Source organism: Orbilia oligospora (assembly GCF_000225545.1).
Source record: "Orbilia oligospora ATCC 24927 unplaced genomic scaffold scaffold00006, whole genome shotgun sequence".
Taxonomy (NCBI): domain Eukaryota; kingdom Fungi; phylum Ascomycota; class Orbiliomycetes; order Orbiliales; family Orbiliaceae; genus Orbilia; species Orbilia oligospora.
Window position 1 is genome coordinate 762,244 of NW_011645563.1, and position 26,071 is coordinate 788,314.

The 26,071-nt window shown below is 46.7% G+C and overlaps 7 protein-coding genes across 7 annotated transcripts; 3 read left to right on the forward strand and 4 right to left on the reverse strand.

The window, feature by feature from the left end:
• AOL_s00006g245 (uncharacterized protein) lies at positions 1–3,464 on the reverse strand (the record flags this gene model as incomplete). Its single annotated transcript, XM_011119554.1, has 5 exons — positions 1–169; positions 304–1,835; positions 1,897–2,551; positions 2,614–3,188; positions 3,246–3,464. The coding sequence occupies 5 exons, from the start codon at positions 3,462–3,464 to the stop codon at positions 1–3; spliced, it is 3,150 nt and encodes a 1,049-aa protein (XP_011117856.1).
• A 3,146-nt stretch (positions 3,465–6,610) lies between these two features.
• AOL_s00006g246 (uncharacterized protein) lies at positions 6,611–8,611 on the forward strand (the record flags this gene model as incomplete). Its single annotated transcript, XM_011119555.1, has 1 exon — positions 6,611–8,611. The coding sequence occupies one exon, from the start codon at positions 6,611–6,613 to the stop codon at positions 8,609–8,611; it is 2,001 nt and encodes a 666-aa protein (XP_011117857.1).
• Positions 8,612–11,532: 2,921 nt separating this feature from the next.
• Positions 11,533–12,525, reverse strand: AOL_s00006g247 (uncharacterized protein; the record flags this gene model as incomplete). Its single annotated transcript, XM_011119556.1, has 4 exons — positions 11,533–12,082; positions 12,147–12,204; positions 12,287–12,350; positions 12,454–12,525. The coding sequence occupies 4 exons, from the start codon at positions 12,523–12,525 to the stop codon at positions 11,533–11,535; spliced, it is 744 nt and encodes a 247-aa protein (XP_011117858.1).
• Positions 12,526–13,231: 706 nt separating this feature from the next.
• AOL_s00006g248 (uncharacterized protein) lies at positions 13,232–14,066 on the forward strand (the record flags this gene model as incomplete). Its single annotated transcript, XM_011119557.1, has 4 exons — positions 13,232–13,453; positions 13,609–13,739; positions 13,848–13,938; positions 14,004–14,066. 4 exons carry the CDS (start codon positions 13,232–13,234, stop codon positions 14,064–14,066), a joined length of 507 nt encoding a protein of 168 aa, XP_011117859.1.
• Positions 14,067–15,501: 1,435 nt separating this feature from the next.
• AOL_s00006g249 (uncharacterized protein) lies at positions 15,502–17,321 on the forward strand (the record flags this gene model as incomplete). The annotated part of the gene is made up of 6 exons (XM_011119558.1): positions 15,502–15,513; positions 15,668–15,689; positions 15,927–16,003; positions 16,260–16,341; positions 16,532–17,003; positions 17,066–17,321. The coding sequence occupies 6 exons, from the start codon at positions 15,502–15,504 to the stop codon at positions 17,319–17,321; spliced, it is 921 nt and encodes a 306-aa protein (XP_011117860.1).
• An 887-nt stretch (positions 17,322–18,208) lies between these two features.
• Positions 18,209–19,781, reverse strand: AOL_s00006g250 (uncharacterized protein; the record flags this gene model as incomplete). The annotated part of the gene is made up of 3 exons (XM_011119559.1): positions 18,209–19,059; positions 19,154–19,215; positions 19,345–19,781. 3 exons carry the CDS (start codon positions 19,779–19,781, stop codon positions 18,209–18,211), a joined length of 1,350 nt encoding a protein of 449 aa, XP_011117861.1.
• A 1,003-nt stretch (positions 19,782–20,784) lies between these two features.
• On the reverse strand, positions 20,785–24,936 carry AOL_s00006g251 (uncharacterized protein; the record flags this gene model as incomplete). The annotated part of the gene is made up of 1 exon (XM_011119560.1): positions 20,785–24,936. One exon carries the CDS (start codon positions 24,934–24,936, stop codon positions 20,785–20,787), a length of 4,152 nt encoding a protein of 1,383 aa, XP_011117862.1.
• Between the last annotated feature and the right edge of the window lie 1,135 nt (positions 24,937–26,071).

The following is a 26,071-nucleotide window of genomic DNA, read 5'->3' on the forward strand; positions in this document are numbered from 1 at the left end:
TCAACCATGGTACCCCATGCCAGGTGACCCATCACTTCCTTGGGCTGGATGCGCGATATCGCCAATAGTCGTCCCGCTTTCTGTGTCTCCGCTTCCCACGACCCCTTCAAACATTTGATGCAAGCCTCCGCCTCCCGCATTGAATTCGAGACCTTCGGTTCCGGGCGGACTACAAGAACGAAACCCATGTTAGATTTTCGGTAAATTCCATTTTTTTGAAATGAATTGGTCGTTATACTGCAAGATTTTCGAACGATCAAACATCGAATGCTAGCTGTAAGAAAAGCGTAATGTCTTGCTTACCTAAAGTTGAATGGTAGAAACCACCCATTATCTTGTGTCGCAAGCATCTCTTCGTGCGGTGCAGTAAATCCATTCATAGGGGTTCCAAACTCGCCGATATTGCCACTAAACCAAGACGGAGTCGCAAGGAACCCTTCAGGAAGATCACCCTGGTAACCCCACGGACTCCCATGCGATGTCTGATTTTGATGGTGTATATCAGCTGATCCCGCGAATGTGATTTGGTGCATTGGGAAACCAGCTGTGGTGGGTACTCCTGCTGCTCCAAGGACTGCCGCTGCTTGTATGGGATCTGTGGGAAATTCATGTCTTGGAAGGGATATGTCTGATGCTCCAGATGAAGGCGAGGTATGGGCCGCTGAAAATGGGCCGCGAGTTTCGATTGCGGATCGAGGGAAATGATTGTCAAATGGCCCTGTTTCGGTGGCAAGAGGACTCGGAAATGAAGGCCGGTCAACTGTGCTGCTGCTATGCCTCCTCGTTTGCTGGGCCCCATTGACTGGCCGATGATTAGACTGTCTTGGATATGTAATATTTTGCAGAGGCTTTTCAGTTTTCGTAGCAGTGCTTGTTCGGACGTGTGATACTGGATGCTGAACACCTTGGACTGATGACCCTGCTGCCTTTGCTGTCGAGGCTGCTGCTTTCCTCTTCATCGTTTTCTTCATCGTTGCTGATATTGCAGCGGCTTCTTGCAATTTCTTCAAAAACTCATCCGGTGTCTCCATATCTGACCCTTTCCTCATCACTGGATTACTGTCTTTCCGCACTAACTCGTCCAAAGTTTCGGGTTTTACGAGAGCGGATTCAACCACTTCGGATTCACCAGGTACAGTACTCCTTCCGTTGTCTCCCGGTCGGGCCCCCTGCTGATCGACTCCTCGTGGAAACCTGGTAAACCAGTCACCATACTGCAGAATATTCGAAGGTTCCTCTCCCGATTCTACCTCCACGGAACCGGGACTTTGCGCTGCTCTAGATTGAAGATCATACTGATCTCTCAGATTATCCCAAAGCGGATAAAACACACCCCAGAACCTCGCCATCTTTGTGAGGTACTTTACGCAGACTGTCAAATTCTTTTTTGCGGTTGTGACAATGGTCTGATTCTTAGAGAAAGCTCCCACAACATGAACGGTAGCAGCTGCGAACGAGGTATAACCCAAAAATGGTGCGTAAACTCCATAGTCTCGATCCAGGGCGTCTGCAAATATTGTTGCAATGGTGTTCGCAGCCTTGAAGCTTATTTGCACAGCTGACCGCAGGAAATCCATTGGATATCCATTAGCAGGCTTGACACCCGGCCGCAGCGGTATCGAGAATCTATGTAGGATTAGGAAGATCTGGTGGATGGCGATATGCAAAAAGACAAATTGGCCCTCCAATTTCTCGGCAGCATGCGAATTAAGGTTCTTTTCATTATACACCAAAGCCTCTGGGAGGGTATCTCGTAACTTATGAGCTTGTGCATTTAGTTTCGCAAAATTTGATTCCGGCATCCATATTTGTGCCACGTCTTTCTCCTTGCCGCCCTGGAACACAGTTAGCGAACATAAATAGCCTTGATGTCATGAGTATAGGAATGATGCTTACATGATTCAAGTATTTCATAACTCGACCCCATAATGTCACAACTCGAACGTTGAAGGCTGCAATTCCCATATTTGCCTGAACGTTCCTTAGTTCGTCTCTTCCGCCTGTTTCGATTTGGTCCACGGACCCATTAACATCTTCTGTCAAGCCGGGTCGCTCCGTAATAAACATTCTTTCCTTTATCGGTAGTTGAATATGAATATCTGCTTCATCGAGAAACTGCGGTCTGGAAGTGCCAGATGAGTTGAACCGGTCCATGAAGAAACACGCCCACATCAGTCTCCTTCTAATCTCTCGATCTGTGAAGGATATCGGGTTCCGGTGTAACATCGAGCTGTTCGTCGGAATGCCTAACGGGTCGTTATCGATTTCTTTGTGGAGCTGTAGGGCGTATGCCATTCTCATGGCCATTCCACCATAAGCCCAACTTTTTCCGCCATTGCAAGTTCCGAGTTCGTGCAGACCGAGGAGGAGCAAGACGGTGAGGTTTGTAAGATTTGCCCTATCAAAATTTTCGCGGACGATTCGGCCAGCCTCAATGCCCCATTCTTCGCCCGCGAGGAAAGGCATGTCCTTCCGGATGGTTGGGTGGTTTGAGAACCGGGCGGATACTGCGCATAGGGCTAAGATAAGGACTGGTGGGACTGTTCCATTTCTATGATATCACGTTCAATTAATCAATGGAGCCGCGGTTCGCGGGATAATTGGGGAACGTACTTGAACCGTCGCATGAAGGACGGTTTGTGTAATAATAAATAAGTCTGTCCATAAACGCACTCAAAGTAAACTTCGACTAGATGCTCTTGAAGCTCTCTACTCGGAAGTTTATCCTTCCCTTCCTCGAGCATCTCATCGCTGACATCTCCCTGGCTCCGTTTCACAGACAAGGGCTGCGTCGATTCCGAGACCTTTGGAACCAAAGCCGGCTTCTTCCTAGCTTCTTCAGAAAATGCCTTTTCTGCGCTACGTTTCCGACTGTTCCCTTGGGGATCGCTCAAGTTTTGCAAAACTGCCGGATTTGGCTTCACTACGGACCGAGCAATCGGCCCTAATGCTGAAGCTTGATCCTTGGATACATATTTAAGCAAACGTTCTTCCATCCGTTTCATACGCTTATCGAGGGTGGCCATATAATCCGTTCGGGGGACGAATTTTCGAGCAGTCTGTTTGTAAACGCATGGGGTGCGAGCACGGACGCAATGCTTGCATGCGGGCTTTTCGCCAGAGCAGCGAATCTTCTTACGACGACAAGCTATACATGCCAGGGGCAGACGTTTGCGATCCTTGCCGGCCTGTGGGTGTTGTACGTATTAGCACGAATTGCCTCATTTTCGGATATGAACCCTGACCTTTGTCTTTGTCTCGCTCCAAATAGATCCTTCCTGTGTTCCAGTCTTATCATCCTTTTTAGAGTTTCCAGATTCTTGAGTCCTTGATGAGTCTAATGATGACGGTGCCGATGGTTTAGTTTTCTCGATATCTTTAGCTGGCCCTTTATCTACATCTTTCGATGTCTTCCTTTTCTTTGCAACGCTCGCGCCGGATAGGCTAGCTTCTGATTCCTCCATTCTGGACATCCGCTATCTAATAAGAAAAAACGGTTCCCGCTCCTAGCGCCACCGAAGCAGGGAAAATCGACTCTCAGGATCTTAAGGTATTCTGGACAATGGTTGTATCGGCATAATTGAACGTCCGGAAGTACTTGGATGCGCCAAAGAAAGCTGACGGAGGCAATTTATTGAATCTCGGTGCAATAAAGAGACGCCAAACATAGAGTATTATATGTCGCACACGAGGCCCAAGTAAAATCCAGGATTGTCGTGAACCACGGAGGTACTAAATGGCGGGAGAGTATCCGATTGAAAGTTGAACCTCAAAATTTCAGGAATATAAAAGTTTTATACAAAAAATTTTGGTCGTGTAAATCGTTGAATCCTAAAAAGGGCACTTAAGGGTCAGCTGCGGGCGTGGCAGCTACAGACATCCGGAATCCGAAAGGAACGTGGTACGGTCGAAGTAAGAAGGCGCCCTGAAAATCGATATATCCCAGCTTGTTTGAACGGAACTAGGAGAAAGCATGCAACGCAGCAATAGCCGAGAAGTCGGACGTTCGGGGAAGTCGTTGAAATTCACAATTCGCGATGTGATCTTGAAGTTTTGCTGGCGTGTTTTCCACTGAGACACTCCTATTCCGAATTTTTTTCAAAGGGGCAGCAGAAACATAAGAAGAAAAAAGCTTGATTACGAAATTGAAAAATACAGTTTTGGGATTGCGACAACAGTTTTATAGGGTTCGGTTGCGGTTCCCCAGATTTCCAAGTGGGAGATTAAGGCTCTGGTTTGCTTTTTCCGTTCGCCCTTTTGGCTGTTCGTTTAGAGCGCAGGGCGTTCGATTGATAACCGGTGACCGGGTGCAAGTTCCAAGCGAAAAGATGGTTCTTGGATGAACCGGCGGCGGCGGGATCGGGATCCAACTTTGATAGCCGGAACGGAAGATGATAAAAGCATCGAAAGATGAGTGATTTCGAGGGTCAAATGATGGCAGAAGAGGGAGACAGAAAAGTGGCGGACTGGGACAGGTCCTGTTTCTTCTCCTTTTCGTGTGCTAAATCTGACGTTGGCCTGGCTTGATTTTTTAATGTCCGCAAGCCTCTCGAGATATCACATCCCTGCACAATGCAAGGTGGTTAAGAACGGCTTGGGGATGGGAACGGGATGCAGTGACAGACCATTGGAATTGAGTTTAACAAGCCTGGAAGTGGAGAACGACTCACACTTACCGTACTATAATGATCTCCTTTGCATATTCCATCGATTACATACAACCTGTCCGTTATATGTCAAATTAGTGAAAGAAGAGCCCGCCCATGGCGCAGTTCCATGGTAACACCGCAGAATCTTGTATTCGTCGACGAGAGCTAATGTATGTACTTCCTGACTAAATGGTTACGAAGCTAGCGATCGACGGCGTTCCCCATATGTCAAGGATGTTCCATGTCCCGTCTCCATCGAGTTGTGTTCATACGCAATCGACCTGGTGGCTCCTCTTAGTGCAGTTCAAACTGTGCTGCTGACTCGGTACACGGCCGACTAACCATTTTTAAACACCCAAGACTCAGCCATTTCCTTTGTCTGTGCGTTTCCTGAACCTCGTTAGCTTCTTTTTCCCTGAAGACGATCTTGTTCATGCCCACATCTCGTATCGCTACTACTCTTTGATAGTAACACAACCCCCCTCATCTCTTCGTGCAGTGTTGTAATGTGGGCAGCTCGAGCTGTGCTCTGTCCGCAGGACCGATAACCAGGATGCCAGGTCGAAAAAACGTGTTCTGCCGGGCGGCATATACCGATCCCTGCGGTGCAATACCAGCATTCCAAGGGTCCCTCTTGTTGTTTCTGGAGTATTTTCCCCATGGCTGTAATTAATTGCATGTAATATATCTGCAGAGACGGTATGCTAGCACGCTAGCTATCACGAGGATCCTGCTGCCTGAAAAGAATTATGGCTTCGTTATGCATAAAAAGTAGTATTAGTATCCTGCATTAGCCATGGCCCTTCCCCCTAAGTCACTGGTACCTTTGAAAATTTTCAACGTCAAGTCCGATAGATCTGTGCACTCGAACTGGGGTTTCAGAGTCGGTTATTCAGGTCTTTGTCAAACAAGCAAAGGAGGTTTCGAAGTTGAGAGGCTCAAGGCAGCTGTTGGATATGCCTAAATAAAGTGTCAATTGCCAAAATACAACAAAATGTCCACCAGACGAAACCGCGTGAATCGGTTCTGCATGCTGTAACTAATGCAGCTGCAATCGAGTCTTTGGTCGGAGAAATGCCAAATACGTCCGAATAGCCAACAGTTTCTTCGATAACTGCTACCCTTGTCCTGCAGCTAAGATGAGCCAAGGTTGCAGCTCATTCATAACCATGCTTATACGATATGGCGAACACGGGCCAGGGGAATGCTGACTTCTTTCGAGACTGTTTTAAACAAAGCAGACGCTGGTCTAGACTCGGATTGCGCTAAAGTATTCCGCTACCTTTGCGACAATGATAACAAGATTAGTATGAGTTGGGAGTAATACCCGGGACACCATCCACATGGCTTTCATAACGGCGATTTCCTCGTCAAGCGTACGTTATGTTAATGGCCCTGAGGAATCCGAGACTTGTGGATAACTCGGTACAAAGAATACAAATATCTTAAGTGGCGAAGATACACACCTTTCAATAATTTTCGACTCCTCCCCGCACCACTCCAGAGGTTCGCCTTTGTTCAATCCTGAGATCATGGGGTTGATAACAACCCATTGTGGGCCTGTGGAGTTGTGGTGTTTTCTAGAAAGAGTTTCCAACGGTTTGATGCCCTGGATACTGGGGGCTTCATCTTTTGCTATGGTACTGAAATCCCAGTGGAACGGTAGTAATAATGCCCCCAAAGCTACATCGCATTCCCATACACATGACAACGTAGTCTGTGCTATGATGGTGACAACGTCAGTGTCTATGGAGACGCCCTGGCTTCTAGGTACCTAGTTATATTAGACGACGAAATCACGCCCGTGGGCGGTTGATACTGAGCTGCAGTGCTGTAGTAGGACCCTTAACCTCAACCTCCCTTGGTTCAATTCATATCTTCATCATCACCACCCCGCCTCTTCCCGTCATCTCCCCAAACCCCTGCCACGAAGCTGGACTCTCAGTTCCTTAATCACGGCAATGGATCCCAATTCCCCAAATATCATTATCCCGTCCGAACCTCTCAGATGGTGGGCGCAGTCAAAGATTGCCAATTGGCGACGTTTTGTTGACGTTGCTGGAATCAAAGACGCAGACCCAAAAGAACTTTCGATATTCGACTGGAAGATAATTTTCGAGATAGCTCTTAGGTCTAGCACATGGCGTCTATGCCCGTCCATGGTCTTCGGAGAGACTTGTGAGATCCCGATATTCGGCATAATCCAAGAGCTCGACTTCATAACAGGGAAAGTTATTTTCCGTTTGGACCCGAGGACAACTACTCCACTTGTTAGGCAGCATGCAAAGTACATATTCAGTCGACGTAAAAATCTTCCTCCGAAGCAAGCCATAGAGATCCTTCAAACTTTCGAACGCCGGGTCGACGTCTTGCAGATTCGCCTTAGGGCTGGAGTCTTAGATGCTACAGATGGTACTCCTGGAGCGGATTTTCCTAAATATGCATCTAATCCGTCAGCGAGGAAATCGGTAGTAGATATGCTGGGCTTGGTTCTTAGAGAGAACGGTCTGAGGAAAACGATACTTGATGCATTTGTGGAGACCCAACCTTCAGTTCCTTCATTTGTCTTTAGTCCGAGTCGTTCATTAGGTGGAGAGCCTGCTGAGGGTGTGCATTCATTACAGTCAACTAATACTCCTCTTCATCTACCACCACCACAATTCCTTCTCAGCGAGCTGCACTCACTTATATCTAAACCCCAAACACCCCAGCACTCACGGGCTGAACACGATCTCCCATCACAACTGCCAGTCGATTTTTCCCTCAAACGGAAGCAGAATTCAAGCCCAACTCCTTCACCTCAGTTGGCAAAGCGTGTACATGTTCGCACGCCCCTCCCAAAGAATAGGGTTATTAAATACTCACGACCTACAGCCACAGGGTCATCGCCACTAACAACCGAAGTCAAATTGGATAGCCCTTCTTCACCATCTCTCACAGCTCAAGAGCCGCTAGTTCGTCAGCGATATCAGAAATCACCATCTGCTTGTCCATCCATAGACTCTGGAATTGACATCAACACACCTACTTCTGTAGCAGCTAACAGCCCTGAACCAAACCCCCCCAAAACGGTCCTAAGAGCTAAAGAGCCAACCTTAACAATAATCCCAGACGAGAGGTCATCAGTACTCCCACTGTCTTCTAACCAAGCAACTCTTAAACGCAAAAGAGTTAGCCTCAATCACGACGAACTCACAATCTATAAAATGGATTCATCCTTCGCCCCTGTCACACGCCAGCAAGCGGCAATGGAGCTTAAGAAAACACCAAAACAGACTACTGGTGTCGGCAGCGTCAGAACCATGAATGAATTGACTCCACGAAAGCTATCTAATGTGCAAAGAAGTCCGCCTCGAAACTCAAAGGACACAGACGAAGAGGAAGATAACTGGTATGATACGCACGAAGAAGTGCAAATAGATCATCCACGAGAAGAAGATAAAGCCGAAGACGCCGAAGACGAAGATGGAGGAGTGGGGGTAGAAGAGGGAATCCAAGATGGATGTTCTAAGATCGTCGGGTTACCAACGCCTCGTAGACCTCCATCATCCGGTATCAACAGATTTGGGTTCACCGTCCGAAATCCGGGAGATAGCTCCCTAGCGACGAAGAAAAAGAATAACAAGGGAAAGAACGGGAAAGGGAAAAAACGCAAAGGAAGATCCCCAAGTTCTAGTGATTATACGGATCCAGAAGACCTCGTTCTTGATTCTGACACCCCAACACTCGAACTCCTCTGCGACTCTGAAGACTCAGAAGAGCACCGAGATCGGAAATACCGACGACGAGAGAGAAAAAGGCTTAAAGCGGAGGAACTTCAAAGAATTGAGGATATAAAGCGGTTGGATGATCAGATCAAGACACTCGAGACAGAGTTGGAAAGGAGGGAGGCTCTCGAAGCAGTTGAAGGCGCGGACAGGGGCCAGCTCTGTAAACAGAACGAGAATAAGGCTATTGATTGAAAAAAAATGTGTTTCGACATCTATCATGGGCCTTCTTTATCATAACTGTCGCGCCAGTTTTTCTGGGTTTTGTATCTTAACAAGGGCTTTTTGATCAATATCGCCACTATTTGGCAGGTTTTTATGGAACCAGCTTCTTGGTGGTCATATCAATTATATAATTATCTCCTCTAGCCAGTTTCCTGCCTAGGCTTTGAATGGTTTGACTACCGTAAAGAGGGCTATAGTGTAAAACGTGTATGCTTTCCTATGGGCAACCACATTTCTACGACGGGAATTAACAGTCTCGTAACCAATTGGGCACGAGGCTGCGACAGGAGCTGGAATTTCGCGGAAGTACGAACAACACATATTTAGATCTCTCGAAATGAAAATGCAACGCAGCCTCCTAACCAAATATAGTTATCGCAACGGAAATATACCGGTGATCCCTTCCTTATTTCAACTATAGTTCCATGGATAGACTAATAGGCCTACGTGGTAATGTCATGGACTTTATCCGTACGTTATTGTTGATTAAACCACCTTCGAGCGAGATTGGTAAAATCGGGCAACTACTCTCTTCATAGTATGATAAGTTGTCGGATTAACATGGTGACGCCTCTCTAGCATAATTATAATTAAATTTAGTGGGAATTGAATCTCGATTGATGGCGATTGACTATATATAGCTGTTTTCTTCTCGATATGGGGCTTTGGCCGGCCTATGATAAATGTGCCTGTGCATGCTGCGGGTTTGAGAAGCCGGGTCCCGAGAACTAGTGTTGATATTGTTGTATTTTTGATCGATGGCTTCGTTAATTCTTAACTCTGAGCTCGAGCGGTGCTCTGGGACTGGGACTAAACTCTGAAGATGGAAATATGCATGCAGTGTACTTGAGCTCGAGGGGGTATATTTTGGTGTGTCCAGCACCCGTCTAACAACTAGACTGAGCGCAAGGGTTAAAGTTAGAAGGATAGTACTCGATACATCTCCAAATCATAGTAACATAACTACAGTTGCATTATAATATTATGGAACTAATGGGTTCCGTGGAGTATATTAGAGGGCTATATATATTTGTATCGCGTTGTCACTGTACATGTATATAATTTTATAATATTGAACTTATATGATTATGTCGAATAGCTAGCGCTAGCTAGAATCAAATGTATTATATTGATAATGTAATAGCCTACTAGTATACTCTATGTCAAATCGACTCTAGACATTGCAGCCATCCTAAGCAGCAAGGAAGCTAGCTATCAGTTGTATTTCCAACTATACCATCAAGAAACAAACTAGATAGTGTATATGACATTCAATTTCTTAACTCAGCTACCAACGGGCAGGCTAGTGGGTACCTTTGACAAGCTATTTAAGAGAGCAACTTTGGCATGTTGAAATTACATTCTGGTCTCGAGACTCTGGGGGGTACGTCCGGAATCAATTGGGTATTATAGTTCTCGGAAGAAGCCTCGAAGAAACTAGGCAAAGGAGAGGAAAAAGAAGAGAGAGGAGGAGAAAGAGGAAAAAAAAGAAAGACAAGGAAAAAAGGAAGGAACCAAGTGCGCGAGCGGCTTGTTCGGAACTTGAAATTGTGCTCTGCAAGAAACCCGACAGCCGCTTACGTATACTGGTGTAAATTTAGATCAAATCGAATCCTAGCTGATATCAATGAAGCCATCGCTCGGCTCGATAATCGGAGGCATCTTTGGTTTATATCAAGTCGAATTTTCGGGTTGATAAGCGAATTTCATGTTCGGGGCATCAACAATGGATTATTCGGCCGCACCGACTACCAAGAATCTAAGTACTTAAGTACCTACCCACCTCCCTTTTCGGCGTCTGGGACGAGACTATACCTACCCCCACTCGGGCTCGGGATTGGAAAGCCCCGTTGCACGTTGATGCTTATTTATGCTCTATAAATCTAAATTCATGGTCGAAGAGGAACGTTAACATCACGTAATGAACTCAAATTAAACCATAGGAACCAAAATCGACCAATTCTCAACTCTATAGATATTCCCGATACAGCGTTATATCCGCCAATGTAATATGTCCTCGTTCGCGATCGATCAACCATCATCTTCAACATAGAAACTCATATCTAGAACCCAAGCGCACTTCGAATAATCGCTAGCTATAGCAATATTTCGTTAAATTTAATATTTATTTCCAAGCCCCCAATTCCATGTTGTTTTTGTGAGGTTTTGAGCATACTATTGTGGAGGCTATTTTTGTTCTTGGCAGCTCGTATGTAGGTCAGGTCTAGTTATCAAAATGTGGACCGCGTATGCAATACGAGACTAGTCTATTAGTAGTCTCGTTCCGTCTATTAGCTATTTTGTATGTAATATATCACTGTTAAGGTCATGGAATAGACACATGTGCTCAAAGACATCCCATATAGATATGTATGGTATCCTAACCGCAATTATTCAATTGGACAATCATGATATCAATTATTTCATCGGGAGTAGGAAAATAGGCGGTACATTTGATCGTATATTATATGAGCTACTATCGGTGATCATGAGAATCGAAGAGATACTAATTACTTCATAATCAAACAATCGGGTTTTTCGATTGAGAATATGAGAAATACCAAAGGTAAAAAAAAGGAAAGAAGACGTTATAGTAAAGTAAAAAGGAAACCAGTGGGGGAATCGCGATGGGAAGACAACACCTGAACCCGAAGTAGCCGCAATGTAGTAGTATATCAATAATCTTGGAACGAAAAAAGAAATGACGGTAGAGGCAAAGTAGAGGGAGAGAGTGTGTGAAAGGGGCCGGATTCGGAGAGTAGTTAAAGAGGAGAAAAGAGGAGTGAGAGAACCGTCTTCTCAGAGATAGAAAAACCGTCTGTCATCCCATACTCGTTGTACTGAACAGTAAGATATTATGAGGCTTGTATTCCTCTGATTTTGATGACCATCTAACAAGCACAACCGTCCTTGTTTGTTTCCCCAACAGCTGATAGATTCACACCTCCAGATCCAAATGTGTCCCCGCCTGTACCATTACCGGCTCGGTTAGAACCCGGTCCACCCCTTGTCTTCAACGTGCTCTCTGGTATCGCATTTGCAATGGCAGTAAACACTTCCTGTACGTTATGTCCTGTCTTCGCACTGGTTTCGAAGAACAACAATCCTTCCTCGTCGGCGTAACTCTTAGCCTCGGCGGTTGTAATCTGTCTAGCATCTCCCTCCTCCTCCTCCTCTTCATCCCCGTCGCCGGCGGCAGCAGATAACGATAGTCCACCCATGGAGTTTTCCAATCCGGTCGACTGGCTTGTTAGATCGAGCTTGTTGCCAACGAGAGCGATGACTATTCCCGGAGATGCCTGTCGCTGTAACTCAGCGACCCAGTGTTTTGCCTTCGCAAGGGAGGAAGCTTTGGTGAGGTCGTAGACGACGAGGGCGGATTGAGCATTACGGTAGTACATGGGGGCTAGGGAGGCGAATCGTTCTTGGCCAGCGGTATCCCTAATGGTGTATCTATGTTAAAAACGGGAGGCTATCGGGAAATGACATAAGGGATGTTACACACCATATCTCGAACTTGATTGTCCGACTTGGGAGATTACATTTTTGTGTCAAGAAAGCAGCTGCGAAGTTGGAAGTGTTAGTTTCCAAATTTAGGAAAGAACAGCTATTCAAGATGCTAGTATCGAGAAGATGAAAGCATACCTCCGATAGTAGGTTCTCTGTTCTCCTGGAAATCATCGTTCACGAATCTTAGAACTAGGGAAGACTAGAGGTTATCGTTAGCGGGGTTAGATATTGTGGTTCGTAGACATCCTTGTAATAGCCGATAATGACGACGCGCAGCAGAAGGAGATGATGTATGTAGGTACCTTTCCGACAGCAGCTTCCCCCAAGAGAACCAGCTTAACGCTAGAGCTTGGCTTTGGACCGCCTTCAGCCATTCTGAAGAAGAATAATAATAACAAAGAGAAGAAAAGGAAGGATAAGAGTCAGTGGGTGAGAGTAGCTCGGGAGTTGAGAGCGATAGGCGAGAGTAGGTTGTATGTAGTAGTTAGGATGAGATGTGGATGTGAATGTGAATGTGAATGTGAATGTGGATGGATGTGGATGGGCCGATACCTCCTGCGCTTGGAACAGGCAATAAACAGATGGACAAAGCAACAGCAACAGCAACAGCAGCACAGAAAGAAGAAGAAGAGATGTGATCAAATAAAAAATAAAATAAAATAAAATAAGATCAACTACGGGCAGGACAGCACCGAATAGGACTGGACAAGGCAGAGGTCGGCTTGCTTGGAAGCTTTCGTCACGGCCAAAAAAGCAATACGAGTCCAAGTTCCGAGCTAGTTAGCTATCCACTGACAGTCTTAGTTAGGTCTGCATGGGGGTTCGGTGCAAGTGGCAGTGACGACAGAACAGGGCCGGAAACATAGTGCTGGAATGTGCGCTGTGGCCAAGTAGGCCTGGGAACAAACACCCTCGTACGGCAGCAACACCTCGTCAGCTTGCAGCCGTATCACTCCACACGAGAGTGTGTATGCTTCCACCTCCATATAATATCACGAATCAGTCTCGAGGATACATCGCCATCTCCTTCAATCATTCCGACCATCTTCCACCTCGAAACCAATTCCTCTTCCCCACATTATGGCTGCCAACCAGAACTGGCGTCTCATTGATGTAGACGCCCTCGATCCCGAGCTCCAATACCCCGCCGAGTTACTCTCCCCACCGTTCGATCCCGTCCCGTTATCTACTGTACAACAGCTCAGCCAGCAATGCAGAGGGTTATTACAGCGTGGTGAAAACGCAGAGGCATTACGGATAGCACTGCAGAATGTGCCCTATGGCGCTGATGACGCTGGAAAGGTTGTACACACCTCCAAAATCTCCAGAAGTTATAAAAGCAAATAAAAGAGATACAAATATAGCTTCTGTAGAGCTATCGAAACAGCTTGGGGTTTATGGGAATATACTGTTATATGGGAGCCGGATGCTGACGGAAGCTCGGTCTACTTCTTTAGGACTTGCATTGCACCACAATAGTCGAGATTCTGGGTTCGATCAAACAATCCGAGATGTCAACTACCTTGAACACGATATACTCGTCTTCGGAAGCTGGAAGCGAGCTTCTAGACACACTTATGAAGTATCTGTATGTTGGCTAGAGATTTTTGGCGCTTGCTTTATACTATCAGGGAGGGGCAGTATGGCTCGGATGGTTGACCGGCTGGCTGACTGGGTGCGTCATCGCTCAAAATAGGTACAAGGGGATGGCGAAGAAAGATGCTCCTCAGGTTGGCTCCGGAGGTGCCAGTGGTGGAATGAGTGTGCTGCTTTCGTGGCACGAGAAGGTAGGACGATCAAAATTCACTGGAAATAGGAGAAGCTCGCCTCCATACTAATATATGAACTGTAGGTTGTCGAGATAGCTGGACTAGGCTCGATCGTTCGGGTGATGACCGATAGGAGAACAGTATGATGGGTATATACTTGGAGATACAGAGGACAAATCGCATGAACATCCATTGCACCATAGCGATACGGCAATCGAATATAATTACCTACCTTTCCATCCCACGCTCTCGGCGTAATTCTCGTGCTCTATGTATTCGACGGCATATGTCTATCTGTAATCCGAGTATGAGGTTCCGGTGGGGCTTCCCCTCGCAACGGAAAGCTACATAGTTATAGCTCAGCTCCCTAAGCCTTAAGTCGTTGAAATTGTTAGGTGACAATCCCGGCCAGGTTCCTGTCAGGCGAGATAGTGCCGCGAATGGGATGCATACAATCGACGTCGTCCGAACGTAGGGGCGAACGAGCTCCAAAAGTCGATATCGCGACGAGTGCTTTGCATTGAAGGTACCATTCCAAGCTAAACGAGCAAGCCGACCGAGACTAGGCGAAACAAGTATGCCGGACTTCGGGAAAGACCGGGTACTTTTTCGGCGGAATTGTCAGAGAAATGGGCTAGTTGGTTGCAGCGAAACCGTTCCAGCTGCCGAAAGTGAGGGAAGGGGGCCCGAAGGAGAAAAAAAAAAAAAAAAAGACACCGCCTTAACAACAGCTGGCATAACATTGGGCGCTTGACAAAATGAGATCGTGAGATTTTACAAGGGACTTCGTATCTGCATCAGGACAGTATACATGCAGACAGACAGACAGACAGACACATGTATGCATGCATATAAAACACTTCCAACCGACAGGCAACTTCAACGGGTACCCAAGTAATTATCTCAGCTGTGTTATTTTGTGAAGCCGGCTATCTGCCTCGTCCGCTGGGTATCGGACTGAGATCTTGCGGATGTATGGCAAAGTAGCTTTCGCATTCACGGAAAATTGGACCCTCCTCTCATTTAGCCCGGCCGTGGGGTTGAGTTAACATGTACACAGGACAGTATCTTCGGGATGAGAAATTTTATTGTATGTATGGAATGGCCTCTTATCGGCTGGTCTCAGTTCCAGGACAGGACAGTCTCGGGCAGGGGACAGCATTTCGAACCCGAATCCTGGCGTCCATTACCATCTTCAGCTAGCACGGACCGGCCTACACATGTACCTTTATGCCTAGCCTCACACCGATTGCCGTAGTTTCTTGATCAAACAGAATTTTTCTCAGAGGAGCGACTTTTTTTGCCCGTGAAGCCTGGCCTGCTGTGGAATTTGTGTGGTGGTGTTTGCCGTCCCCTTTTTAGAAGCAGCTTCTTTTCGGCCATACAAAATTTTTCACTCACAAACACACACTTCCTTTTAAACTCTTCCTTCTTTTCTCTCCCTCCCACCGGCTCCTTCAAAGACTCTCTTCATCACTCTCCACTCATAGACACACGTGCATACTGCCGTTCGTGTCTAATTCTTTCTTTCTTTCTCGTCTTCAATTCACATAGTCTCGGTTCGCTGAGCATTTTTTCACGATGGTTCAACAGGTATGTTTCCTATCATCTCTCTATCTGCCCCTCTATCGGTCCCGGATAGGTTGCCTTTCATCCGATATATGCATCGTAACACCACAATGCTTTCGATGACGGCAGTCAATCGATTCTCCAATATTTCAATGGATGCTAACAGGATTCCTTGTAGGGTTTCATGGTTGATTTCCTCAGTACGTAAAAAATTGTTCAAACTAGCTGCTGGTCGCAGGGTGGTGATATCAAGCCTTCAGCTGTTACCGGTTACCTCAAAGTCCATCTCAATGGCAGTGAACCGTCCTTGGAGAGATCCATGCCGGTTTTGCTGCCAGAAACCGGGTTCTTTGAGGAACCTGAAACGCTGATATCTTGATCTTACTCCCTTAAACCTTCACTGTAATCAGCATTCTAACGTGTTTTTAATACTATAGTGGGAGGTATCTCGGCTGCTGTCTCGAAGACCGCCGCTGCTCCCATCGAGCGTATCAAGCTTCTCGTCCAGAATCAGGTTAGTTCTCTCGCAGTTCTCTGAGTGACCTATGCACCTATGAGGCCAAACAATAGCGACTAGAGAAATGGAACTCTCCCAAATGCCACGGCTTTACCACTCTCCAGTTGAAGTTTGATGACGAAGTACTGAGAGATAAGCCGCTTGGGAATTTTTTTTTTTTCTCGGTTGTGGTTGTCGGACCCAGCAGGCGGCACCTCATTGGTCAAACACCCTTCACAAATCGGGTAGCTAACCGTATTTGCAATACTTGTAGGATGAAATGATCAAGTCTGGTCGTCTCGACCGACGATACACTGGTATCGCTGACTGTTTCCGAAGGACAACCGCTGATGAGGGTAAGCCTTTAATATCCGCCTAATCGCAAAACCTTGGGCGGCTATGTTCATCAGCATGTTGTTCTATATCATCATCACTTGAAGTAGTGATGATAGAAATACTACGTTGGCCGAACATTGCCTCCCGGGGAACCTGCTATAGCTTGTGACATTGTGGGATAATGAACTAACACGTCCTCCTCCTGTGCAGGTGTTGTTGCCCTCTGGCGTGGTAACACTGCCAACGTTATCCGTTATTTCCCAACCCAGGCCTTGAACTTTGCTTTCCGTGACCGATTCAAGCAGATGTTCGGTTACAAGAAGGATCGCGACGGTTACGCCATGTGGATGTTCGGTAACTTGGCATCTGGTGGTGCCGCTGGTGCCACTTCCCTCCTCTTCGTCTACTCCCTCGACTACGCCCGTACCCGTCTTGCCAACGACGCCAAGTCCACAAAGACCGGCGGTGCCCGTCAATTCAACGGTCTCATCGATGTCTACAAGAAGACCCTTGCCTCTGACGGTATCGGTGGTCTCTACCGTGGTTTCGGTCCTTCCGTTCTTGGTATCGTCGTCTACCGTGGTCTCTACTTCGGTATGTACGACTCCTTGAAGCCAGTCGTCTTGGTTGGACCTCTTGAGGGATCCTTCCTTGCCTCCTTCCTTCTCGGTTGGTGTGTCACGTAAGTTCTCTCCCTTGTATCCTACTCTCTGCAAAACAGATGAGGTCTAATAATTTGCATAGAACTGGTGCTGGTATTGCTTCTTACCCATTGGATACTGTTCGTCGTCGTATGATGATGACATCTGGTGAGGCCGTCAAGTACAAGTCTTCCTTCGACGCTTTCAACCAAATCGTCGCCAAGGAAGGTGTCAAGTCTCTCTTCAAGGGTGCTGGTGCCAACATTCTCCGTGGTGTCGCCGGTGCTGGTGTCTTGTCCATCTACGATCAGGTTCAGCTCCTCCTCTTCGGAAAGGCCTTCAAGGGTGGTTCCGGTTAAACAACCTAATCCCCCAGACACTTTCGAGATATATATACCATCGCCCTTGACAATTACAGATGATGGTATAGGGGTAGCAGTGTAGTAGAGGTTCTCAGAGAATGACGATAGAGATTTTTGGAGACCGTTTTAATGTTAACCATATTATGGAAAGAAAAATGAGAGGAGAATTCGGAGGACCCTTGAGAGAAAGATACAATCAAAGAAACCTCTTCCGAAAAAAAAGTACATTTTTCAAATCATGTTTAATTTGCTCTTTTTAGATGGGATGTACTTTTTTTTTGCCTACTAGAAAAAGTTCCTTACCTTTTTTTCCCCGCCCCCCTTTACTCCTCCTCCTCTGCCTTCTTTTCTTACCACTTTTTGTTTCCTTTATTATGTTTAACTTGAAACCTACTCCTCTTCACCATGTGTATATTTTTCCCTAAAAGAAGACTTTTTCCTACTACTATTCTTCAACTTCGCTGGTGTTGCCTTTCCGTGATATCGATGCTCAATTGGGTGCCGTGGAATGCTCCTGTATAAATATGGAGCTTCTCCGCCTTCACCTCGGGCGGGTGGCCCCTTAATAGACCATGCAATCGAAGTAGATTTGCTGTTACTTGTCAGCATCTTATTGCTAACTGGTAGCGGCCCTCGAGCTCGAGCCCCAGATGCGACAGTGAATGAATTTTGCGGTAGACCGAAATACAACATTCGACAACGCACTTGTCGATCTTTGTGAACTTATTGCATCATATGCGTAGGCACATGTACAGTTTATATATATACTCTGCATTGATATTATTCATGTGCTACTTCTATAGGCACAAACTATTGGATTATAGTAGAGATATCTGACTCTCAATTTTAAAAAAAAATCCATTACATCAACCGATACTAGTTTCTTAGTCTCTCGGAATATCATCGCTCTTCGTAGGCATCAACTTCATGGGAGCCCCGATCGGGGCGGCTTCCAACATCTCCTCACTCTTACTTGCCAAAGCTTGCAGCAGTCCACCGTTCGGCTTGTTTCCAAGGTCTCCGGTACTGTAATACCGGCCCGCCAACATTGGAAGAGTCTGCGATAACCCTTGTTGTCCTAGATCCAAAGCAGCCATACTATTCGCCCGGTTTAACACCCCTTGGGCTGGTGATTCCGGAAACTCCAGTAGTGGCATTGTTTCCCCGGACTGGCTGTTATCGACTTGCTCTGAGTGTCTTTTGGAAGCATCACTCGGTTGGTATGGAGCATAAGAATAATAATCTAAATCACGATCATCGGATCCGCTATCATCCTCGATGTCAAGTAACGCCGCAGCAGTACCACCGTGAGAGTAGAAATTAGATTGTGCACCGAGTAATCCCTCGGAAGCCAATGGTTCTGACTCTTCGATAACGAACTGGAACGGTGCTTCGCTGATATAATCACCGGCGGATAATCCATCGAATTGCTGTCCGAAGGTGTAATCGGATGCTGCTTCTTCGTCTTCTTCTATATTTACTACTTCGTGCTGGATGATATCTGTTGCTGCTGCGGTGAGACCGTTGGTTTGTGGTGGTAGTGCGTTTGTGGGTTGGAGGGAGATTAAGATGGGGATACATGCTATGGGAGGGCTGCTGAGGCGAGCTACTTTCATGCTTTTCCATACGGTACGTTGGAGACTGGTTAATTGCCACCAGACTGGAGGTGGGGGTCCTCCTTGCGATTCGGATTGGGTTTCGGCTCCTGATTCGTCTGAGAGAGGGTCTCTGCAGACTAAATTTTTTTAAAGGGAAAATTGGTGTACCGATTTGTTAGAATAGTAGTTTATAAAATTAGATGAAGCTGCATTTTGGAATGGTGAGCTTACCGAAGTTATCCCAACTTTCCGCACCCTCGATACGGATATTCTTATTTTTATCTTGAATAAATCTATTTAAAAATCCCGCCAAAGTGTTAGATCTTATGTATATACCAGACATACTTCTCATCTTTCGCATCTCCTTCCTCGTGTCCCCACTGAATAAATGGAAGTCAAGAAACAAAGAAAGAAAAACTTACACCGGCTCCTCCAAATTATCCATCTCAATCATCGCCTTCTCAGTCCCCGTCATCAAAGTAACCCAAATCCCCGTCCACGGCATCCAAGCAAACCTATGTCCATTCGTAAACCTCAACAAAAACCTCTCCTCCGCAACATCTTTACTCTCCGGAGTATCATCATCATCATCTTCATTCTCCAGATAATCAGCCTCATCAATACTAACCTCCTCCATACCACTTTCCTTCTCCTGTTCAATTTTCTTCTCCGGAGCATCAAGTTTAAAAAGAGCATAATGATCCAACTGCGTCGCTCGTCTTTCCCGTGTCTGTTCCATCGGTACCTGTTCGTTCGCTTGCATTATTCCATTCTCTTGAGTATTCCCTTCTTGGATCACATCTACCATTTGTGATTTTGTAGATGTGGAAGGCGTCCAGCCGATATCTAACATGCCCATTTCGTCGCCTTGGAGGATATTTTCTTTCACTAGATTTTTTTTTAAAAAAAGAAACATATGTATTAGCATCTCACAGATAATCCTGCTGAATTATAATTATAAAGAATCAGTAGTGAAAGGATATAAATACCATAAACAGGTCGATTCCCATTCCAAAACTCGTTCAGCAACGCCGTAGGCGGTTCATTCAGGCCCTTGAGTAAAGTCGGTTCGACCCTTATATAAAAAAGCTGCTCGACATCCTGTCCGACGACGGGGTTTGCTGATTGTAATAATATCCCTACCACGAGGGGCAGCAGCACCCGCCTTCTAGAATTTAGTACGAGGCACATTCTTTCCTTTATTTTATCCTTGTCACCGATAAAAAAGAAAGAGGAGGGGTATCCGAAAGGTAAGCTATGGATATAACAGTCGAGATATTGAACGGAGGGACGTTTTCCCCACGAGGAGGTGGCATGTGTGTTAACAGCACGTTCATGGAACGTTCGAACCTATAGTGCATTTGAGGGGGATTGATTCCTTTATATTGTTTGGGTGCTAGCTACCACTAGACGCTGTCTCCTAATAACTAGCCAAAACTTTGCTACCAGCGCAGGCTCATAGGAATTAAAAAAGCATACAAAGAGTCAATTATCATCGTGAGTTTGCGACAATTTGTACGAAAGGGAGATTAAAAGTAATTAAGAACCACCATGGAAATGAAATATATTCGAATGCAGCCCGTTACAAGAAAAGAGTAAAAGAAACGCTAAGAAATTCCTGATAAATGAACCCAAGTAGATGCACTAATGCTCCAAACCACAAGCTCAACCAATGCATAAATGAAACCCCCCCCAAAAAGGGAACAAAACAGGAAAAGAAAAGTCGAATATGGTCATTTCATAAGACATTAATTTTTTAAAAAAAATGCCGGGGTAATTAGCTAAGAAGTGTCTTATCAAAAATATTCGTAAATCACCCGTAAAAAAAAGCTAAAGAAACGGAGGGTAAATCATATGGCCTGCTAAGCTGCCGCTGTTCCCATCATTGTAAGAACGCTCTTCGCCTCACCACCTTGCATCCCATTGACGACGAGCTGCCTTACTTGTGGACTATTCTTCAGCTTCATGAGCCCATTGGGAACCTTCCACCCTTCATCCTCTGCAAAGACATATACGACCTTCTTGTCATCTGTGTCACCCAAGTTCGCTCGTATAAAGTGATTACCATTACCGGCGACGGTACTATCCTCCCGGTCACGGCTGGCTTGAAGCTTGTTTGCACAGTGAGATCTGCAGACGTCGCCGAGACTGTCGAGATATTTTTCCTGTTCGGAAGCTGTAGGCGCTGCCGAGCCGGATAAAAGATGCTTGACGGTCTGTTTTGCAGCTGCTCGAGCACCGGAAGGACCAGATGGCGGTATACAACGAGGGCAATAAACTTCAATTTGTTTGATAGCCCATGCCTTCTGATCCCATTCCCTTTGAGCGGAGTTGTTCAGTTCGTCGTCAATGAAGAGGCCAGCAGTTGATATATTGAGTACCAGACCCTCGCTATTCCCCCCAACACCAGCGATCAACGAAGCCTGGGGCTTCTTTGGATGCTCGTTGGTAAAGATATAGACAGCCTTGAGTACAATCTTGTTCGGGTCAGAAGTCGAGTACTTCTGTCGAGAAGCATTGCTGTTACTGCTAGCCGTGGACTTCCCAGACATTTTCGATCTCGCGGTCACCCCAGACGTACTGGAAACCTGGCTGCCTATTTCAGATCGACCGTCGATAGAATAGAAATGCTGGTAGTCCGACTCATTATCTGTAACGTCCTGAACATGTGCTTGCTTTGACTCAAGTTTTGGATCTCGTTCCACGGGTTTGGGAGCCCTCTTTGTTTTCGTTCTATGAACAGTAGGTGTTCCTGGTACGGAATCCGGCGCTTGACTCTTAGGTCTCTTAGAAACACTAGATCCAGATTCCTCGGGGTCAATACTAAGTTCCGAGTTATGACGGTGGTGGTGTTTCTTATGGCGGTGCTTGATGCCGGCCTTGCGGGATTTCGCATCTTCAGTACTAATATGGGGCTCTTGAGGTGTCGAGGGAGCATCCTTGGTGCTGACGTCTGGGATACTAGCTGGCTGAGCAGGACCTTCCCATGTCTCAACCTTGATAGGAACGACTTCCTTTTCAAGCTCCTTTTGAGACCAGTCCCTCTCACGTTCCCGACGAAGGCTCTCGATCCGCTGCCGCTCTCTCTCTTCTTCCTCTTCTCGCTCCCTCTTCTCCCGTTCTTCCTTCTCTTTCGCAGCGGCCTCTGCAATCTCGCGCTCAAGAGCTTCACGTGCCTTCCTCTCCCGTTCACGATCACGCTCGAGCGAAGCAAGCATGGCCAGGCGATCCCGTTCTTCCCTCTCCTTAATCTGTTGTAGTCGGGCCTTTTCCTTCTCGACGAGCTCTCGCTCTAACCTAGCAGTCTCTTCGGCCTCGAGTCGTTGCCTCTCCTTCTCCTTTTCAGCCTCCAGACGACGCCGTTCGCGTTCTTTCTCGGCCTCAAGTTGTTGTTTGAGTCTTTCATTCTCAAGACGAAGTTTCTCTTTGGCCTCTTCTTCTTTCCGGATGACTTCAAGACGTTGTTTCTCAGCCAACGCTTCAGCTGCAACCTTCTCACGAGCTCTTTCAGCTTCAGCGAGTCGTTCAAGCATTGCTACACGTAACCGCTCTCGGTCCGCAGCGTCTGCTTTCTCAATCCGCTCAAGCTCTTCCTTCTCCCTCTGTTTCTGCTCCATTTCTTCTTGCTCTAGGCGTTCCCGTGCTTTTCGTTCGATCTCCGCTTGTTGTCGTTCACGAACTAGCCTTTCTCTTTCAGCGGCTTCCCGGGCCTTGTTTTCCCTAGCGCGTCGAGCTTCGAACTCTACCTGTTCTCTCTTTAGGATTTCTTCCTTCTTACGAGTGTGTTCGGCGTCACGGGCGACCTTTTCTTGGATCAGCCGTTCACGTTCTCTTCGGATGGATTCCTCTAGTATGCGACGGGCAGCATTGGCATCGGCGGCGGCTTGCTTCTCGGCGTCCTTGCGAGCCTTTTCGTCTCTAGCTTCATGCTCCTGGATCCGCTTATCAAGAACTTCCGCTTTCCGCTGTAGGTCCTCCTGAAGTTTGCGAAGACTCTCCTCTGCCTGTTTGCTTTTCTCTTGTTCTTGTAGACGAGCTGCTTCGCGAATCGCATCTTCGGCCTTGCGCCTAGCAAGGTCTTCGGCGTCTTTCTGGGCCTTCTCTGCAGCTAGACGGCGACGGTGCGATTCCTCTTCCTGTTTCCGGCGTTCCTCTTCTTTGGCTGCTTCAGCAGCTAATCTGAGGCGTTGGGATTGCTCTTCCGCTTGAAGTTGCTTGCGACGCTGTTCTTCCTTGGCGGCATCGGCTGCTAATCGGCGGCGGTGGAGTTCTTCTTCCTCTTGAAGTTGCTTGCGACGTTGCTCTTCCTTAACAGCTTCAGCCGCTAAGCGACGTCGGTGAGATTCCTCTTCTTCCTGGAGTTGTTTCCGACGCTCTTCTTCCTCTTCTTGGAGAAGTTTCCGACGCTCCTCTTCTTTAGCGGCGTCTTCGGCCTGGCGGCGTTTTCGTAAGGCTTCATCTTCCTTAAGGCGCCTCTTACGTTCTTCTTCCGTTTTAGCGCTTTGTTCCGCTAGACGGCGTTTATGTGATTCTTCTTCTTTGTCAAGCTTCCGGAATCGTTCTTCCTCAGTCTTTGCCATTTCATCTGCGAGACGGAGTTTGTGAGATAGCTCTTCTTCACGTAGCTTTTTCCGGCGAGTTTCCTCTTCATCTTTGAGTCGTTGACGAGCAGCCTCTTCTTCCTCACGAAGCTTCCGTCTCCTTTCTTTTTCTTCCCTCTTGAGTCGCTGCCTTCGTGCTTCCTCTTCAGCGGCTTTCCGTCTTTCCTCCTTTTCGCGTTCTTCTGCAACCTCCTTACGTTTCTTTTCTGCTAGTTCTTCCACCTCTTTTCGTTTCTTCTCTGCCAATTCTTCAACCTCTCGTCGCTTCTTTTCGGCCTGTTGATCAGCCTGTCGCTTCTTAAGCTCAGCGGCTTCTTCGGCTTCCTTTTTGATCCTTGCCGCCTCTTCTCTCTCTTTCGTAAGCTCGTCTCTCTTCAGTGCTGCTTCTTCCTCAGCCACCTTCCTAAGCCGTTCCGCTTCAAGTCTTTCCTTCCTAATCTCGTCACGCCGCCTAGCCGTAGCTTCATCAGCCTGACGTCGTAACCTCTCGGCTTCCAATTTCTCCTTCCTAAGTTCCTCCTTTTCCTTCTTGATCTGCTCCCTCGCTAGCCTTATCTCCTCCTCCTCTTCAGCTCGTCTGTACTCCGCCTCTGCAGCTTCGAATGGATTCTCTTGTGGTTCTTCATCTTCGTATCCCATATCCGGCGCTGCAGTAGCTCCGGGGCCTCTTTGTCTAGCGGTACCGCCGGGTGCTTCGGGCCTCATCCTAGGAACAAACCCACTCGCCCAACTCTGTGACCTACTAGGCGTGGACCCTGAAGAAGGACCCCCAGACGGCGACTTCGGATGACCATTATGCCTCGGAGTCCCTCCATGCCCCCCTCCTCCTCCTCTCGGTCCAGGTGTTCCACCAGACGGGCCGCCAGGAGGTCCACCACCATTCCCACCAGGGCCACTGCCACCACCGCCACCAGAAGAACCATCCGTACTCCCCTCCCCCTTCTCGTCGTCCCCGCTTCCCTCCTTGCCCTCTTTCTTCCCCCTCTCCTCTTCCTTCTCCCGAAATATTTCCCAAGTACCAATCCAAAATACCACCCCAGCAACAAACAAACTAATCACCAAACTCGCCCACCAACCCGCCATCTTCTTGGGTACCAATAACCTCAATCCGTACCAAAACAATTCAAGCCCTACAGTCGTCGCCCCTCCAAACAAAAAAGAATTTCTATGCGGTGATAACGACGGTAGGTATAGTACCCCTCCACCGGAAGGGATGACAAATACATCTAATGTATCCGGTAGATTTGGGTTTCGGGGTTGTGGGGTCGGAGGTTTAGGTGGTGTTCCTGATGTGGTTTTTGCATTTGAATCGTGACGGGGTGGGGGAGGTGGGGGGCCGTCGTCGTCGTCGTCGTTATCGTTACTGCTGCCACCTTTGCTGCCGTGAGGCGGCGGCATTGGTGGTGCCGGCATCTTTTTTTGGTATTTTGTCTACCTCTCTCTCTCTTTCCCTTATTTCAAGTATCGGTTTTTGTCAGATGAGGGTTTATGGAGGGTACCGTTTGAGACTAAGGTGGGTTTGGTAAGAAAGGTTGAAGTATTAGTGATTAGCTTATACCCTCACCACGATAGTAATATATAAAAAATAGATAAAAAGAGAAAGCTTAGAAAAGACATACTATAACAGCAGCTATAAAGCTGCCTATATCCCCCTAACCGGACTCAGAGTACCCTTTTTTTTTTGTTTTTCTTTTCTTGGGAGGCGATAGGTTCGATTATATAAAGAAAACCCAATGAAACCCACCAAAAAAACCGTATGATTGGACGAAAACCCCGTTGAACTTGCCGCACGGGGTATGATGTCAAAAACAGGGAAACCGTGGTCTCTATTATTTTTTCACCCGTCTCGTCGCCACTAAACTGTATTTTCTTTTCGACGAGTAATATCTGCCTGTGCGTTAGTGATAGGCTGTTCAAAATCCGATTGAGTAATCGACTGATGCAAATTGACTGATTGGGAAAGAAAGAAAGAAAAGAAAACAAGGGAAAGGAAAGAAGGCAATGGAAGGAAAGGTAGAAGAGCGTGTCTTTGCCTAAGCTGTATGTATGTATGAACGAATAGATGGGAAGAAGATTATAGGCCAGCAGCGACCTAATGTTATTATTATAACGAGAAGATAAGCGGCCAGCGCGAGCGACAGAAACGAACTTTGGCACCTTAATGGCGTATGTACGAGTAAACGTGGTTTGATAAAGTACCACAAAGCTGCAGCTATATTTTATTTTATACCAGCAGCTATAGCTAAGTACTTACTCAGCTATTGGAGAATGTGTGATAGTATAGTAAGAGAGAAAAAAAGGCAAAGGCTTGAAGAAATATGTGCGTTTGATAGATAGAAAACATACCAAATTTCCTTTTCTCTTCAAAATGAGTACCAAAAATTCCTTTCCTTTCTGACCGATAATAAGAAAGAAAGTAAAAATAAAAAAAAATACTAACTTGTTCGTCTACAAAGGCCAGCAAGCCAGCTTTCTTTCTAACGAATCGAATTGATTATTAGCGGCTGTCGGGGCGGGGCCTATGTATGAGCTGACTTGGACTGAAGCG